The sequence below is a fragment of the Pongo pygmaeus genome, chromosome 13 (genome assembly GCF_028885625.2).
Source record: "Pongo pygmaeus isolate AG05252 chromosome 13, NHGRI_mPonPyg2-v2.0_pri, whole genome shotgun sequence".
Lineage (NCBI taxonomy): Eukaryota > Metazoa > Chordata > Mammalia > Primates > Hominidae > Pongo > Pongo pygmaeus.
Genome location: NC_072386.2, coordinates 102,893,966 through 102,912,457, shown reverse-complemented (window position 1 = coordinate 102,912,457; position 18,492 = coordinate 102,893,966). Strand labels below are relative to the sequence as shown.

At 39.9% G+C, this 18,492-nt stretch overlaps 1 protein-coding gene and 1 long non-coding RNA gene across 5 annotated transcripts in view; one reads left to right on the top strand and one right to left on the bottom strand.

Moving 5' to 3' along the window:
- The window catches only part of HSDL2 (hydroxysteroid dehydrogenase like 2), a 97,791-nt gene that overhangs the window by 21,342 nt on the left and 57,957 nt on the right, over nucleotides 1–18,492 (bottom strand). For 3 of the 4 annotated variants that reach the window (XM_054500533.1, XM_054500535.1, XM_054500536.1), the window contains 2 exons: nucleotides 11,618–11,812; nucleotides 8,484–8,555 (listed from right to left, as the gene is read on the bottom strand). In XM_054500533.1, coding sequence (XP_054356508.1) covers nucleotides 8,484–8,555; nucleotides 11,618–11,812 — 267 coding nt within the window. The remainder of the gene's footprint in view (nucleotides 1–8,483; nucleotides 8,556–11,617; nucleotides 11,813–18,492) is intronic. The other variant, XM_054500534.1, reaches the window with a different exon arrangement.
- The window catches only part of LOC134737952 (uncharacterized), a 43,179-nt gene continuing 32,844 nt past the window's right edge, over nucleotides 8,158–18,492 (top strand). Inside the window, exon 1 of the long non-coding RNA XR_010123424.1 lies at nucleotides 8,158–8,252. This is a non-coding gene — a long non-coding RNA (uncharacterized LOC134737952). The remainder of the gene's footprint in view (nucleotides 8,253–18,492) is intronic.

Genomic DNA, 18,492 nt, shown 5'->3' with positions numbered 1-18,492 from the left:
TCTATTTGTAGAGATGGGGTCTCGCTATGTTGCCCAGGCTGGTCTTGAACTCATGTCCTCAAGTGATCATCCCACCTCTGTCTCCCATAGTGTTATGATTACAGGTGTGAGCCCCTACACCCTGCCCGTACTAAGCTTTTCTATACAGACTAATTTAAAATGCTATCAAAATTGAGTAAAGTATATAACAAAATCGATTGCATGTAGCCAAAGCTATGTTAAGGGGATAAATGCACAAACTTTATTTCATTATTTTAAAAGAAATAACAATAAAGTATTAGCCCAACAAGCAAGAACAGGAACAAAAGCAACCTCAAAGAAAGCAGAAAGGAGAAAACAATAAAGCAAAAGTAAAAAAAGTAAGGAATCAGATGGTTGCACAATTCTGGGAAGATGCTAAAAATCACTAGACACTTTCAAATGGTGAATTTTTTTTTTTTTTTTTTTTAAACAGAGTTTCACTCTGTCACCCCTTCTGGAGTGCAGTGACATGATTTTGGCTCACTGCAACCTCCACGTCCTGGGCAGCTGGGATTACAGATGTGCACCACCACATCCGACTAATTTTTTGTATTTTTAGTAGAGACAGAATTTCGCCATGTTGCCCAGGCTGGTCTTGAACACCTGAGCTCAGACAATCTGCCTGCCTCAGCCTCCCAAAGTGCTAGAATTACAGGCATGAGCCACCGCGCCCGGCCTAAAATGATGAATTTTTTGGTATATGTAAGTTATATCTCCAGTTGTTATTAAAAAGATAATCAGAAAAGAGAAAAGCTGTAGAATTAAAAATGAAATAAAATTTAAAGTCTGGTGCTTTTGAGAAAAGAATAAGATACCATAAAATCAGCAACTAATCAAGAAAAAAGAAAAATAATTTTTAAAACAGAGGAAAGAGGCTGGGCTCGGTGGCTCACACCGGTAATCCTAGCACTTTTGGGAAGCCAAGGTGGGTGGATCACCTGAGGTCAGGAGTTTGAGACCAGCCTGACCAACATGGTGAAACCCCGTCTCTACTAAAAATACAAAAATTAGCTGGGCATGGTGGTGTGCACCTGTAATCCCAGCTAATCAGGAGGCTGAGGCTTGAGAATTGCTTGAACCTGGGAGGCGGGGGTTGCAGTGAGCCGAGATCGTGCCACTGCGCTCCAGCCTGGGAGACAGAGTGAGACTTTGTCTTAAAAGGAAAAAAAAAAAAAAAAAAAAACAGAGGAAAGAGATAAAACAGTTTGAAAACTTTAAAAAATTGTGTAAGTGAAATACTACATGTCAACTGTTAAATAGGTTTTGAAACTTCAAATGGATAATTTGGGTTTTTATTTTTTAAAAAGCCTATAATTGAATAAAATAAAAGTTTTGAAAGAAGTAACTTCAGAAAAGACCCAAATGACTTAGTAGGTATTTCAAACCTTCAAAGAAAAGAACATAGAGAGAGGCTGGGTGTGGTGGCTCATGCCTGTAATCCCAGCACTTTTGGGAGGCCAAAGTGGGTGGATCATGAAGTCAGGAGATCGAGACCATCCTGGCTAACGCAGTGAAACCCTGTCTCTACTAAAAAAAAAAAAAAAAAAAAAAAAATTAGCCAGGTGGCAAGCCTGTAATCCCAGCTACTCAGGAGGCTGAGGCAGGAGAATCGCTTGAAGCCAGGTGGCGGACATTGCAGTGAGCCAAGAAAATGCCACTGCACTCCAGCCTGGGCAACGGAGCGACACTCCATCTCAATAAAAAAATAAAAAGAGAAAGAAAGAAGGAAAGAAGGAAGGAAGGAAGGAAGGGAAAAAGTACCCATTTACCATATTTAAAATGTAACAAGTTTATTACACTAAAAATAGATACCAATCTAACTTCTCTGATTAAAAAAATGTCCATCTTATACAAATGTTAACACCTTACTTATGGTAAAATCTGAAGATTTTCTCATTAAAATTAAGAATAAAATAAGGATAATTAAAATAAAATAGTTTTAATGAACCTCCTGGAAGTTCAAGTCAGTGTATTAAGATATATGCCAGAAATCATTCCTGAAAGACATTATTATATGCAGACAAGAAGTTTTACCATGTAGAAAATTTAAGATAATAATAACTATAGCAACCAATAGTTACAGGGAGCTTCCTGCATCAAGTGTACAATATGATGTACCATCACTCTTATTCCTCACAATAATTACACAAGGAAAGTAAGAGGTGACAAAACTGTTTCAGAGAGCTGAAGTGATATGCCCAAAGTGATAGATATACGTGGCGGGCACCGGATTTGAACCCAGATCTGTCTTACTCCAAAGTCTATGCTTTCAATGATTACTCACTCTCTCTCAGAAACTATTAGATGTCTTTAAAAACAACAACAAAAAACTCATGATGGTGACCAGATACAGAACATACAAAAGTTAATTTTCCCCTTTTTATTTTTAACTTGCCTTGTTCCAGAAAGCATTTCAATTTGTTTAATAAAAACAAATGCAATTCAAGATTAAATCCAGGCAGTCTGACTCCAGAGCCCGCAATTTTATCCACTGAGTAATAAATATTTCCTCCACATTTTCTTCTATGTTTAGCAATCTAATTTTTTATATAGCCAACATAAAAGCTGAACACAGTGCTGAGATGTGAAACTCACCAGAAGTTGACCAAGCAGAGGCTGCTAAAGCAAGGGCAGCATAGACACAGGCTTCCTTCATGTTTCCAAAGGCAGGTCATGTGTTTCGTTTTAGCAGTTACACCAGAGAGAACTGAGTCTGTCACATAAATAACTGCTGGAACCCCTCCCTTCCTAGGGGGTAACTACTTCAGGTGATTTGTATATTAGTCAAGATATATCATCTACATATGAGGTGCCAAGGAGATTGCAGCAAAAACTTTAGTTTATCCCTGAAAGACATTTGCCAAGAGATAAATTGCATAATTTATCACCTGGATTATTGAGACGTAAACATGATGAGTTTGCACAAGAGAAAAAAAAACTTCAGGAGACGAAAAAACCTGTGACAGATTTTAAAGGTGCAGCCATCACACTACAAATATATAAGCCAGAATGGGAAAGAAATATTTATAGAATTCCAGTACACAAAAGAAGATGACACATGGCTGGTAGTCCCTGACACAGGCTCTCCTAACTTCACACTGAATAAATATAAAAATGCACACACACACAAAGGGGAAATACTGAATATCACCTAGACTGATACACAATCTATTGTCTGAATCTAGGAAGAGAGGTTCAGCAGCTCTAAGGTACACGGAGTCAGCCTCAGAAAGACAGGTCTCCTGTGCTTTCCCTCATGAAAGATCTCAAAGAATACCTCTGCCCACCCGAACAAAGAAGAGAGGCTCGCGCTGGATCAGACTCTGGCCTTGTACCAACTAAGATCAGGAGCTGTCTCTCTGTTTTACACATGCTGCTTTTCAAGACACGCTCAATGTGATTCCTCATCTTCATCTTTCAAATCCAGTTCCAAAGCTTGTAACTCCCAAATAAGATAAGCAGACAGTAGGGGAGTCCTGCAGTGGAGCATCCTGGGAAGTACATGCCCCAAGGCATGGCTGACAAGGATGGGGAGGGGAAGAACCTTGGCAGCAGGGCATTCCAGGAGAGAGTAGTTTTTGTTGTGTTTCATGTTGTTTTTGAGATGGGGTCTCCCTCTGTCACCCAGGCTGGAGTGCAATGGCACAATCACAGCTTGCTGCAACCTTGAACTCCTGGGCTCAAGTGATCCTCCCGCCTCAGCCTCCCAAGTACCTGAGACCACAGGTACATACCACCACGCCTGGCTATTGTTAAAAATTTTTTGTAGAAATGGGATCTTGCTATTGCTACATTGCCCAGGCTCATCTCAAACTCCTGACCTCGGGCAATCCTCCCACCACAGCCTCCCAAAGTGCTGGGATTACAGGCATTAGCCACTGAGCCAGGCCTGGAGAGTAGTTTTAAACAGAGGAAGTAAAGGAAGGTCACATGTCAGCCTTGCACACTGGCCTGAGCTATTTGCCCAACAGGTGCTACATCTGAAACTACAGCTCAGAAAATGGAATTCCTCCATATAGACAGGGAGTAGAGCCGAAAGCAACCTACACATTCTTGCCTTTGACTACACTAGCTCTAGAGATATCTCCTAATATAAGGAATAATTAACAGAAAAAAAAATAACCTGATGCCTATGAAAAAAATAATGTGCCACAGGCAATGGAGGCTATTCTGAAGAGCAAATATCTAAAACCAATTTACCATGAAAACTACAAGAATTCTTCCACACGAAAACTATATCATTATGATGTGTCAATACAGATTCATCAATTGTAACAAATGTACCACTCTGGTAGAGGATGCTGCTAAGGAAGGAAGTAATGCATGTGTGGGATATATGATATTTCTGTACCTTCTCAGTTTTGCTGTGAATCTAAAACTTTATGCTATAAAAAAAAAAGATAAATAAAGCTTTGGCCAGGCACAGTGGCTCATGCCTATAATCCCAGCACTTTGGGAGGCCGAGGTGGGCGGATCACCTGAGGTCAGAAGTTTGAGACCAGCCTGGCTAATGTGGCAAAACCCCATCTCTACTAAAAATACAAAATTAGCCGGGCATGGTGGCATACCATGTAATCCCAGCTACTAGGGAGGCTGAGGAAGGAGAATTGCTTTAACATGGGAGGTGGAGGTTGCAGTGAGCCAAGATCATGCCACTGCACTCCAGCCTGGGCAATAGAGACTCTGTCTCAAAAAAATAAATAAATAAAGCCTTAAAAAAAAAACTATATGAAACAGGGACAGAAAGTTATATATAACTGGCTGAGATGAAAAGACAATAGGATAAAATGAAAAAGGAAGTGAGCACCATAGCAAATTAACCATTGAGACAATATGGAACAGAAACTAAGCTACAGAACATCTTATCAGACTGTCCTTTTTAATACAGAGGACAAACTTAAAAAGGTCTCCAGAATACAGAAGAGAAAGCCAGAACCAGTGAGAAATGGTGCTAACTACAGGGAAAGGGAAAGGGGAGCCAAGGTAAGAATAAGTGTTTCTGAGAATCCAGAACAACTGGAACAGAAGCAATTAAAACTGTAACTAAAGGAAAATAGGCCCAGCGCCATAGCTCACGCCTGTAATCCCAGCACTTTGGGAGGCCGAGGCAGGATGACTGTTTGAGGCCAGGAGTTTGAGACCAGCCTGGGCAATATAACAAGACCACCTCTTTACAAAAAATTTAAAAATTTAAAAAATTGGGACGTGGTGGCATGCACCTCTAGTCCCAGCTATTGGTGAGGCTGAGGTGAGAGGATTGTTTGCGTCCAGGACTTTGAGGGCTGCAGTGGGCTATGATCGAGCCACTGCACTCCAGCTTGGGCAACAGGGTGAGACCCAGTCTCTAAACCAAATAAAAAATAAAAACAAAAATAAGCTGGAAGTCAAAAAAAAAAAAAAAAAAAAGACTGAGTGGGCTCCCTGTGTTCCAGTGGAGAGTAGGGGTGGGGGGAATCAATGAAGAAATAATGGTATTGCATTTTTGTTTGTTTGTTTTTTGAGATAGGGGTCTCAACTCTCTCACCTGGGCAGGAGTTTAATGGCTTGATCATAGCTCATTGCAACCTCAAACTCCTGAACTCAAGTGATCCTCCCACTTCAGCCTCCCAAGTAGCTGGGACTATAGGCATGCACCATCACACCCAGCTAATTTTTGTACTTTTTGTAGAGACAAGGTTTTGCCATGTTGCCCAGACTAGTCTTGAACTCCTGGGCTCAAGCGATCCTCCCACCTCAGCCTCCCAAAGTGCTGGGACTACAGGCGTAAGCCACTATGCCTGGTTGATATTGCTTTTAAGATGGGAAGAATAAAAAACCCCATCAATTTAAAACTATGTCCATTGTCTACAATAATTACATATATAAGAGCTAACATACATAGGACGAATACTGGAAAAGGTATAATGAAATGGTAACAGGGGTTATTATAAGTTGTTGGTGCAATAGAAAGGTGAACCTCTCCCCCTTTGGAAACAAGGGATACACATGGTTCTCAAAGAGCTGAACTATGAGAGGACATAAGAAATAAACTGAAAGAGGTAAGTTATAGCCCCGGCTACTATCTATATGACTATATTAATATATCTACAGAAAAGGTCAAGTAAAATTGCTATTGACTGAACCACACAGAATCAAAAAAAGAGAGCTACAGAAGTAAATGATTCTGCAGCATTAGGTGAGGGAAGTTAGCCAAAGGAATTTGAGTCTTCTAACCTTAAGAGTCAGAGCATTGCTTATGTGGAGATGGCTATAGGCAAAGTTATCCCTATCAAAGCCTGATGCCAGTAAACACTGATTTTACACTCTACCTATCTAACCCCCTTGTTCTGATTCCACGGTCATGAAATGACCTTCTGACTACGATTCTGTTTCATGCATAATTATATCCAAAGGAAGAGAATGTGCTGATCAAGCACCTACATGTTTAACCTATGAGATGGCAACTCCTTGTGATAAATTAATAAACTGGATTATCAGGGGAAAGAATGTGCTAATTTACGTATTTATTTGAGACAGGGTCTTGCTCTGTTGCCCAGGCTGGAGTGCTGTAGCTCAATCATAGCTCACTGCAGCCTCAAACTCTTGAGCTCAAGGGATCCTCCTGCTTCAGTCTCCTGAGTAGCTGAAGACTACAGGCATGTGCCACCATGGCCAGCTAATTTTTTTTTATTTTTTGATAGAGACGGGGTCTCACCATGTTGCCCAGACTAAGAATATGCTAAAATTTAAAAGACTAAGTATTCAAGTGTTAGGAAAGCCCTTTAAGTTTACTGGTTAAAGACATGGGCTTTGGAATCAGAGAAATACGAGTTTAAGTCTTGGTTCTGCCACCTGCTGGCTGTGCAATTGCAGCTGTAAAATGAGGGTAGTATCTGTCTTGGGGATTAATGGTATTAAACAGGACAATGCATGTAAAGTACTTAGCACAGTGTTTGGTACATAGTAGGTGCCCAGTAAATATTTGTTGAATAAACAAAATGAATATACATGATCAATAAGTGGTTCTTATTATTCAAAATTTGGAGTTTAAATGATCTCAGTTCATGCATGCCTTCTTCTAAAAGACAGATCCAACCTTAGGGCGTTGGGCAAAAATCGGAGTTTGGGACTTAACTAACTTGAAGACCAGACTCTTCTAGACTTCGATAAGCTCTCTAGGTATTTTCCACCATTCTCTAAGAGCCCTTTTCAGAAAAAGACTGACAGTCTTGTTTTTCCTGGTTTTAATACTCTGGGTAGTAGGATTATGAGTAACTGTTTTCCTTTCTATTGTTTTAAATTGTCTATAATACAAAAAAGTCCTTTTTATTACCTAAGTAATTTTTTTAAATTACCACAAAAATTTGGAAAAAGAAAAGTTAAATAATAAAGAATAAATAAAAGAAAGCTGGAAATAAGGTTTGGCACTAAAATGCATTGCAGTAAGGTGCCACAGATTTGCTAAAGGTATCAAGGAAATTCATCCCTACATTTTCTATCAGCCTTCTAAAAAAAAAAAATCCATGAGAGTCACAGCATCTATAAGATAAAAATAAGGTAAGGGCCCAGAAGAAGCACAGCCATTCTTATTAGTAAACCATGAGAGAAATTCTTCCCACAGGTATTCATTAAAGTGTTTCTTCAAGTAAGCCACTGGCAAAATGTCAGAACACAAAGTCTAAAATGTAAACTCTGGACCAATTCAAGGGCATTATTGTTTATGAATTACAGAAACAAAACAAAGTAAAACCCAAACCTCCTTTGAAGTTGATTTCTTCCATAAAATAGTCACATAACACAAACTGTGGAAATGGTGTTAGATGTATTTGATATATGACACACTTTTCCTCAAAATAACATACCAACATGAAATACCTAAAGACAGTGCAAAAGAAAATAAATAAAACCCGAAAAAAAAGTTTTTTCAGAATTTTTTTAACCAAACGCAAAGAATATATTAATAACTTCTTTTTTTTTTTTTTTGAGACAGGGTCTTGCTCTGTCACCCCAGCTAGAGTGCAGTGGCACAATCATGGCTCACTGAAGCTTCAACTTCCCAGGATCAGGTGACCCTCCCACCTCAGCCTCCTAAGTAGCTGGGGCTACAGTCTCGTGCCACCACGCCCAACTTATTTTTTTTGTATTTTTTTTTTTTGTAGAGACGGGGTTTCGCCATGTTGCCCAAGCTCGTCGCAAACTCCTGGACTCAAGTGATCCATTAGCCTCAGCCTCCCAAAGTGCTGGGATTACAGGTATGAGCCATTGTGCCCAGCCTTATTAAAACTTCTTACTGATAGATGAACAAAACAACCTGCTTTACTAGAATTAACTGAGATCTCACATTACTTGTTTAGTTTAAATTACAAAATAGTTTAAAAACAGAAGGCAGAAATGTCACTGTTATAGGATCAATTCCACATTTTGGAAGAAATACATAAGTTAGGATTTATATTTTCTAACATAAAATATAGTCTAGATCTTACCAGTTGATTCCATTTTCTTGCTAACTGCTTCTGGGTATTCATCTAAGAAGAAATCTGGTTGCAAAGGATGACCTGAAAAATTGACCCCAAACCATTAGGTTAATGTAACTACAACATAGTAAGATTTTAACATCTGTTTAATAAACGTATCTGTTTTATTAAAAATCATTCTGGTGCAACAGAAAAAGCCTCTATGAGAACTGTCAAATGACCTGATCTTCATTAAATTAATTTTCTCATAATTCAGTTATCTTTCTCTCCTCTGATAAATTTTATCTTCAAGATTTAATCCCCAAAAGATCACCTGTTCTGTAAAGCCTTTACCTGCTCTCCCAGGAACCTTTGCCCTTCTCATCCTACACTGCTCTTCTGGCCCACATTCTTCCAAAGTTGTCAGGACTCATTTCTTACCTGCTGTCCTAAGAGCAGAGGGCCCCTTCTTAAGAAGGACTTTCTTCTCAGCATTAGTGCACTTGGGTCTCTTCTCTCTCTCCCTCTTCCTCTCACTCCATCATCATGAAAACTAAGCTATCCTATTCCATCCTATTCCACTGGGTTATTATTATTATTATTGACACAGGGTCTCACTGTCACCCAGGCTGGATTGCAGTGGCACAATCTTGGCTCACTGCAACCTCCACCTCCTGGGCTCAAGTGATCCTCCTCCCTCAGCCTCCCAAGTAACTGGGACCACAGGTGCAAGCCACCATATCCAGCTAATTTTTATTTATTTATTTATTTATTTATTTATTTATTTATTGAGACGGAGTCTCGTTCTGTCGCCCAGGCTTAAGTGCAGTGGCACGATCTTGGCTCATTGCACCCTCCACCTCCCAGGTTCAAGCAATCCTCCTGCTTCAGCCTCCCAAGTAGCTGGGATTACAGGTGCCCATCACTATGCCTGGCTAATTTTCATATTTTTAGTAGAGATAGAGTTTCACCATATTGGTCAGGCTGGTCTCGAACTCCTGACCTCAGGATATCCACCCACCTCGGCCTCCCAATGTGCTGGGATTACGGGCGTGAGCCACCGTGCCTGACCATTCATTTTTATTTTTTGTAGAGATGGGGTTTTGCCATGTTGCCCAGTATGGTCTTGAACTCCTTGGCTCAAGCGATCCACTGGCCTTGGCCTCCCAAAGTGCTGGGATTACAGGTGTGAGCCACTGCACACAGCCTCCACTGGGTCTTATTTTCAGCTAATGGTTGTGGTTAGCAAATAGGTTAACTGTTTTAATTACACTGATAACTCCAAGACATGTGCACAGTAGAAGATTTAAAGGCCACAAAGCCTTCAAAACTGTAGTACAGTGAGATGTTAACAATCTCAATTGTTCTCTTTTTCTTTTCTCTCTTTTTTTTTTTTGAGATGGGGTCTTGCTGTTTTGCCCAGGCTGGTCTCAAACTTCTGGGCTCAAATGAGCCTCCTGCCTCAGTCTCCTGTCTCTCTCTCTTTTTCAGAAGTTTAAGCAAACTTCTGGAGGGCAGGAATGAATTCATCTTTGTTATATCCTAATATCATAGTATCTGGTCATATTAAGTTCTCAATACTTAATAAGATTTTTAATTTAAATAAAATTTTAAAACTTGTGCACAATTACACTGTGTCTTTAAAACCTAAAGTAATAATTATATTCCTGGGTACCAGGACCCAGAAGACCTGAATCTGGTCAGGTTCTGCCACCTATTAGCCATCTGCTCTTAGGCAAAGGCTCAATCTCTCTGAGCCTGTTTTTCCACTTGTAAATATTAACTACTAAATATTCTGAGTGTACTATATGCTGGGCACTGTGCCAAACACATTATACGTTATCACATTTAGCCTTTACAAAAATCTTGTATAAAATGTATCATTCTCTTAAGTTTGCCAATATGGAAATTGAGGCTGAGACAGACAAACTGGGTGACATGCTCAAAGCTGCATAGCAGTGAGCAGCAGAGCTGCAATATGAAGCTGGGTTGTCTTCTCCCAAATTCCATGTTCTTAATCACTAAGCATTACTTCCCTTACAGAATTGTTAGGCAGGCTAAATAGATAATGCATATAAGAGTGCTTTGTAAAACTATAATCCGCTATTTACTTTAGTTTGAACTGCAGAGATGAGCAGGGATGATACAAATATAAACATGGGTTGTGTCGTTTAGAAGCTCAGTTTAATGAATAATATTTAAAATATACTTTAGCACAAATAAACATAACTCCTATGTATGCTATATTAGAATACATCATATTCTATATGGTAAAAATCCATTATTATCATTATCATCCCCAATTTCAGAGAGGGAGAGTTACTTAACAAGAGGGCTTTCTAGAAGCTTCTCAGATCACTTTACTGTCTATGAGACAGAGCCTGCCCACTCAATCTACACCATCTGTCATTAAGCTACTCTAAGAGACTGCGCTTAAGAGACAAATATTTAGAGAGCCCACAATCATAAATTATTTTAAACAAAAAAATTCATTACTGATCCAGGTGCAGTGGTTCACGCCTGTAATCCTAAAACTTTAGGAGGCCAAGGCAGGCAGATCACTTGAGCTCGGGAGTTCAAGACCAGCCTGGGCAACATGGTGAAACCCCACATCTACAAATACAAAAATTAACCAGGTGTGGTGGCACTCGCCTATAGTCCCAGCTACTCGAGAGGCTGAGGTGGAAGGATTGCTTGAGCCTGGGAGGTGGAGGTTGTAGTGAGCTGAGATTGTGCCACTACACTCCAGCCTGGGTGACAGAGTGAGACCCTTTCTCAAAGAAATAAATAAATAAATACATAACCTACTACTGTACCATCTGTTACCACATATTCTTGAACAAAATCTTTACTGTGTGATTTTAAGACCAACTTTAAAAAATAATTTTCATTTCTTATTTCGAGATTTAGAAGTGGCTAGTAACTGATCTGACTTTCTGTGCTTATATATATATCACTTCAAAAGCCCTCAATTCACCTCTATTTTTCATTCATCTTTTTTTTTAAGTTGTGTTGGTATGGGTTTTTTTCCTTCATTGGGAAGACAGCTTTTAAAAGAACACATTCATTTTACAATCACACAAACACACACAAAAAACAGATGTGTTCATTGCAGAAAATATGGAAAAACATATCACTACTTTTAAAAACTATAAAAGCATTACCTGGTTTAATTGCATACACATCAAAATTTTCTATTCCTTCTTCTTTTAAGATACTTTCATCAATGACAAAGTTGCCAGTAAAACTTTTTGGCTTTTGGAAAATGGAATATGCTGCATCTGCAATGATATCAACTTTTCTACACTGGCTTTCGATACCAGGTCCTCCCAGCATATCCATAGCAGCAGTGTGTATGGCTGTAGAGAAAACACACACACACATACACTCATAACTCCAAATCAAATAATAAAACTATGGAAGTAACAAGCAAGCACCACCCTTCACAATTATCAAGGCTAATCCTTTCATTTCTTAGATGATGAAAACAAGGTCCAGATTGCTTAAGGGATTTGCCAAATTTTTTTGTTGCTTTTTGTTTTTATTTTTGTTTTTGAGACAGTCTTGCACTGTCGCCCAGGCTGGGGTGCAATGGCGTGATCTCCGCTCACCGCAACCTCCGCCTCCTGGGTTCAAGTGATTGAACCCAGCCTTCTGAGTAGCTGGGATTACAGGCGTGCACCACCAACGCTGGCAATCTTTTTGTATTTTTAGTAGAAACGAGGTTTCACCACGTTGGCCAGGCTGGTCTCGAACTCCTGACCTCGTGATCCGTCCGCCTCAGCCTCCCAAAGTGCTGAGATTACAGGCGTGAGCCACCGCGCCTGGCTCCAGGATTTACCAAATGTTCTACGGACAGAACTGGGTGGAAAACACATGTTCCTTACTCTGCAACACTGCCTTATACTACAGACCAAACCATAAGACTCAAAGTAAAATTCAATGAACTTTCTGATTTAGAATGCTCAAGAATTTGCATGCCTGTTTAAGGAATAACTGAAGAGACCGCTAATAGCTTCCAATTGATTCTCCTGATAACAGCTAAGAGATTACTGCCTGAAAACAGACAGTACCAACAGTCTTAATGCCAAAGATTTCCTTTCACATAAACATATGGAGTGCGTACGAGGCTTAAAACATCAGCATTGCCTGTGATGACTCCTTCTCTGGGAAGAGAGCTTGTTTTGCCTCTTTAACACCTGTCAGCCACCACCAAACACATGCACACAATCTTGTGGGTATTCACTGAACCAACAATACCACTGATTATAAAGTGCACCATTACTTAGGGACCACTAAGGAAACAAAAAAGCTGCCAATTAAATTATGATATATCATCCATTGTAAGATATAGACTGGTATCTGAGATGTACAAATATAGAACATGGGCATCTCAGAATCAATGAAAGTAGTATAAACTCTTTCACCTAGTCAGTGAATAGGTTCCTTGAAAAACACTCAATAAATATTGGTTGGATTTCTGGGGGCCCTTTTTAAATTCACACAACACTGTTTTGTAGAAAATATTAGAAAATAACCAGGTGCAGTGGCTCACGCCTGTAATCCCAGCACTGTGGGAGGCCAAGGTGGGTGGATCACTTGAGGTCAGGAGTTCGGGACAAGCCTGGTCAACATGGTGAAACCCCATCTCTACTAAAAATACAAAAATTAGCCAGGCATGGTGGCGAGCGCCTGTAGTCCCAGCTACTTGGGAGGCAGAGGTAGGAGAACTGCTTGAACCTGGGAGGCAGAGGTTGCAATGAGCTGAGATTACTCCACTGTACTCCAGCCTGGGTGACAGAGCGAGACTCCGTCTCAAAAAAAAAAAAAAAAGGGAAATAAAGAGAAGTAAAAGGAAAAAATTGCTTAATTAATTATAATTTCCCTATCCAGGGATAACTGCTGTTAATGTTTGCATAAAATTTTTACCATGTTAGGTGTACTTTTAAAATTATGTCTCTTATATGAAGTAACTTTAAACTCTACAATTAACAGTACATTAATTACACATTGTCAACAGTAACATCTCAATTTTCTTACATATATCCTAGTTTACATCAAACAAGAAAAGTCTATTTATTTCTTTATTTACTTTCCAACATAATTCATAGGTTCACAGAAAGTCAACTTATTTAAATGTACTTAGGTTTGCGAGTTTCTAGTACTTTAGATAAAACTTATTTCCATATATTGTTAAAATACAATTTTAAATTATTACATACTAGAATAACTTACATATTTTGGTCTATAAGATGAAATGTCTGTAGCTTTTATGAGCCATTGGCCCTTTTTCATTCATTTAACAAATAGTTATTAAGCACTTACTATATATAAGTCAGGCGCTATTCTAGATATTAAGGACACAGATGTTGACAAAACAGACATAAGGCATCTACCTTCATGGAACTTACATCCCTATTTTTTTTTAATGTTCAATTAATTTAGAGAATTTCTTGAAAGCATTGAGTTAGAAGACGCTTTTCTACTTCATAACTAAAAATCATTTACTAGGAATAATTTTTTTTTTTTTTTGAGATAGGGTCTCACACTGTCACCCAGGCCAAAGGCAGTGGTGAGATCATGGCTCTCTGCAGCCTTGATCTCCTGGGCTCTCAAATGATGCTCCTACCTCACCCTCCCACCACATCCGGCTTTTTTTTTTTTTGGTAGAAATGGGGTCCTGCTATGTTTCCCAGGCTGGTCTCCAACTTGTGGGCTCAAGCCATCCTCCTGCCTCAGCCTCCCAAAGTGCTGGGATTACGGGTGTGAGCCACCGTGTCCAGCCCTAGAAATAATTTTTTCCTTAACCAACAGATCAAGAGCAAGAGCTCTGGTCTCACTCTTGAACTGATCCTTTATTAATAATAAAAAAAAATAGCAGCTGGTTGTGGTGGCTAGAGCCTATAATCCCAGATATTCTGGAGGCTGAGGCAGGAAGATCGCTTGAGCCTAGGAGTTTGAGGCTGCAGTGAGCTATGACTGGGCCACTGCATTCTAGCCTGGGTGACAGAGTGAGACCCCATTTGTTTGTCAAAAAAACACAAAAATTAAAAATGAATAAAATAAAATAAAAAATAGCACCTACCATTCATTAAGTGTACCCTGTGCCAGGCATGCTGTTACCTATTTTACATACATTATCTTACTTAATTCTTAGAACCCTGAGGTAGGACCTGTTGTTATTCCCATTTTATAGATAGGAGCACTGAAGCACAGAGAAGTTAAGTAACTTGCCCAAGGTCACAGAAGCTAAAATTCAAACACCCAGCAGCCTGACTTCAGAGCCAGGCTCTCATCCATAATGCAACTAAATGGTTAACCCTGTTAACCAAAGTTCTTGGAGTTCAGTTATCATCTCACTCCCGAAAACTGCAGAACTTTTCTGTACATAACTAAGTATAGTCTATTTTGAGACTATATGCGTACATGCACACTGCTAGTCTCCATGTAAACTACATGAATTGTACAAGAATCCTTAAAAACTCTAAATCTAGAAGTCTAATAAAAATGTCATGTATAAGTATATACATGCTGTGTGTGTGTGTGTGTGTGTGTGTGTCTATAGAATAAGAAATGTTCCTCCAACCTATCATTACTTTAACAATCTTTCTAGGAAAGATACAAAGAAGGTACAACTAGGCACTCAAAAATCAAGAAGTGGGCCATTGAGTATTTCTCAACACAGATTTTGCAATGCCAACAAGCTAACCCAACAGGTTAGAAAAAACTGGTAACAATAAAAGCAGGTTAACAGTAGGATCAATCAAATGAAATTCACTGATGATTTCTGGGAAAGAAAATAAGCAAGATTTATAATGAAAGCAGATAAGCCATGGATCACAAGAATCACATCGACCCGAAAAGTTAAGTCTTATTAAGAAATAACTGAAGAGACATCTAATAGCTTTCAATTGATTCTTCTGATAACAGCTAAGAGATTACTGTCTGAAAACAGTACCAACAGTCTTAAGACCAAAGATTTCCTTTCACATAAACATACGGAGTGCGTATAAGGCTTAAAATATCAGCATTGCCTGTGATGACTCCTCTGGGAAGAGAGCTTGTTTCCCCTCTTTGACACCTATCAGCCACCACCAAACATATCCACACACTTGTGTGTGTATCCACTGAACCAATGATACCACCAATTATACAGCGCACCATTACCTTAGGGACCACTAAAGAAAGAAAAAAGCTGCCAATTAAACTATGATATATCATCCATTGTAAGATACAGACTGAGATCAGAGATGTACAAATATAAAGCATGGGCATGTCAGAATCAATGAAAATGGTATAAACTGTTTAACCTAGTTAGTGAACAGGTTTTGATTTCTAGCACCAGACAGGAAGGAGGTGAGCCGCCACCTTGTCGCCTTACCCTCCCTGATTAGCTGAGTTCCCAAATCTATTTGTAATATAGTCCAGGTGACAGAAGTCTGCAGCAGCTCTGTGATACTTCTGCTGCCTTCCTCTCTGCAACCATTACCAAATCAGTAGCTGCCATTCCCAGACTCCCCACCCCAAGCCTAAATCAAATCCACCCAAAAGTGGACTTTCCTGCTTCTACCATACTTGCCCAGACCAGTCACGAGGTTAACAGTAGGCATTGTGAATAGCAGCCATCATCCCTCTCTCCTTCCGCACCCTCCATTTCAGCAGGAACCATGAAACAGGTCTTATAAAAAGAAAAAAATTATAGTTCTGGAGGTGACCTAGTTGGAAGCCTGAAATTCCATGTTGTGAAACAAGTAGAGGCCGGCCCTCTGATCCTTTCTCTGGATGTGCTGAATTCAGCAGGGAGGAAGTGCTAAAACCAGGAGGAGCAATGAAGTCAGTGTTGAGAAGAACACGCAGTGAGAAGCCAAGCGGCAGACTGGGACACTGCTCTGATTGAGGATAATATATGTTACACTGTACCCACTCCGTTAAGCACAATAAATCTCCTTTTTCTTGAAAGGCAATAATGTTGGGAGATTACTTCTGGTTCCAGCTGACATAAAGAGAGTCACTCTACGCTGTCATCTAAGATGAGGAGATGCATGTTTTATTTTAAATAGAGGCCTCTCAAACAGCCAAGAGCCTGAACACCCTCTCAAATCCATTTTCACTCCTCCATTTTCATTGCCTCACTCATGAATAATGTAATATTCTAGCTAGCTTTCCTGCCTCTTCTCTCTACAGTCTTACAAGCCATCCCATATTCAGATGCCAGATTAAACTTCCTAAACCTCATCAGCAACCATATTACTTCACTGCTCCTATTTTCCCCAGTTTATTATTAATCCTCTGCTTTTAAGATTCTTCAGTAGCTCTCCACTGGAATATAGGTTAAAATTCAAGCTCCTAAACTTGGCAGACGAGACCATCCATCTCATCCATCTTTCCCACACCCTCAAACTCACCCAACATTCCAGTCAACCTGTACAACTTGAGTTGCTCAAGTTCAGTGGGAAATAACAAGCCCACACCCTATCATACATACACCAACCTTGTAGTTCCACTGCACAGACAGTATTTTCCCCAACTGCAATCTTTGCATGCGTCGCTCCCTCTGCCAAGAAATGTCTTTCCCAGTTCTCCTTTTTGAAAAATTCCAGCATCCCCTTGAGATCTCATTTCAATTGTTTACCTACTTTTGAAAATCTACTGCTCTGATCCTTTATCCTGAGCTACTATGTCTCAAAAGCACCCCGTAGGCCAGACACGGTGGATCACACCTGTAATCCCAGCACTTTGGGAGGCCGAGGTGGGTGGATCAGTTGAGGTCAGGAGTTCTAGAGCACCCTCGCCAATGTGGTGAAACCTTCATCTCTACTAAAAAAAAAAATACAAAAATTAGCCGGGTGTGGTGGCGCGTGCCTGTAGTCCCAGCTACTCAGGAGGCTGAGGCAGGATAATCACTTGAACTCAGGAGGCAGAGGTTTCAGTGAGCTGAGATGGCACCACTGCATTCCAACCTGGGTGACAGAGCGAGATTCTGTCTCAAAAAAAATAAAAAAAAAAAACAAAAAACAAAACACCCAATACATAATTCATCACACCATGCACCACAAGGAACATGACTGTAAACTGGATTTAGTGTGTCATCAAGTCTAGGACCAAATAACATCACTGGCTCCAAGATGTCTAGTAAACCTTCTAAAATGAATATTTCGAAGCTAAAGCAAAGATCTCAGCAATGAGCTGATTTTTCCTACTGGACCTGATAATGCCCTCTATATTCCCTGATACAGAACATCCTGCCTATTATATAAGCTTTATCCAGAATATATTTTGGAGCTAGGCAGAAGGTAATCATATTGCACATTCATTCACTCATTTACTCACTCATCAAATATTTACTGAATGTCTGCAATGACTATAATAAAACGAACAAAGCAAACACTGTCCCTATCCTCAAGAAGTTTTCATTCTAGCAAAGAAGACATTGAACAACCATAATTATAAATTAATAATTACAAACGCTGTAAGTGATGTGAAGGGGATGTACAGACTACTAAACCCAATGATCAGTCCCATTCTGTAAGAACTATCAGCATAATCTGACACAATTGATCACTCCCTGTATTAGTCTGTTCTCGTATTACTATAAAGAAATACCTAGGCTGGACATGGTGGCTCACACCTGTAATCCCAGCACTTTGGGAGGCCTAGGTGGGTGGATCACCTGAGGTCAGGAGTTCAAGACCAGACTGGTCAACATGGTGAAACCCCGTCTCTGCTAATAATACAAAAAAATTAGCCGAGTGTGGTGGCACACACCTGTAATCCCAGCTACTCAGGAGGCTGAGGCAGGAGAATCGCTTGAACCTGGGAGGCAGAGGTTGCAGTGAGCTGAGATTGCACCACTGCACTCCAGTCCAGCCTGGACAACAGAGCGAGACTCTGTCTCAAAAAAAAAAAAAAAAAATACCTGAGACTAGGTAATTTATAAAAGAGGTTTAACTGGCTCACAGTTCTGCACGCTGTACAAGCATGGCTCCAACGTCACTTGGCTTCTGGGGAGGCCTTGGGGAGCTTGTACTCAACGGTGGAA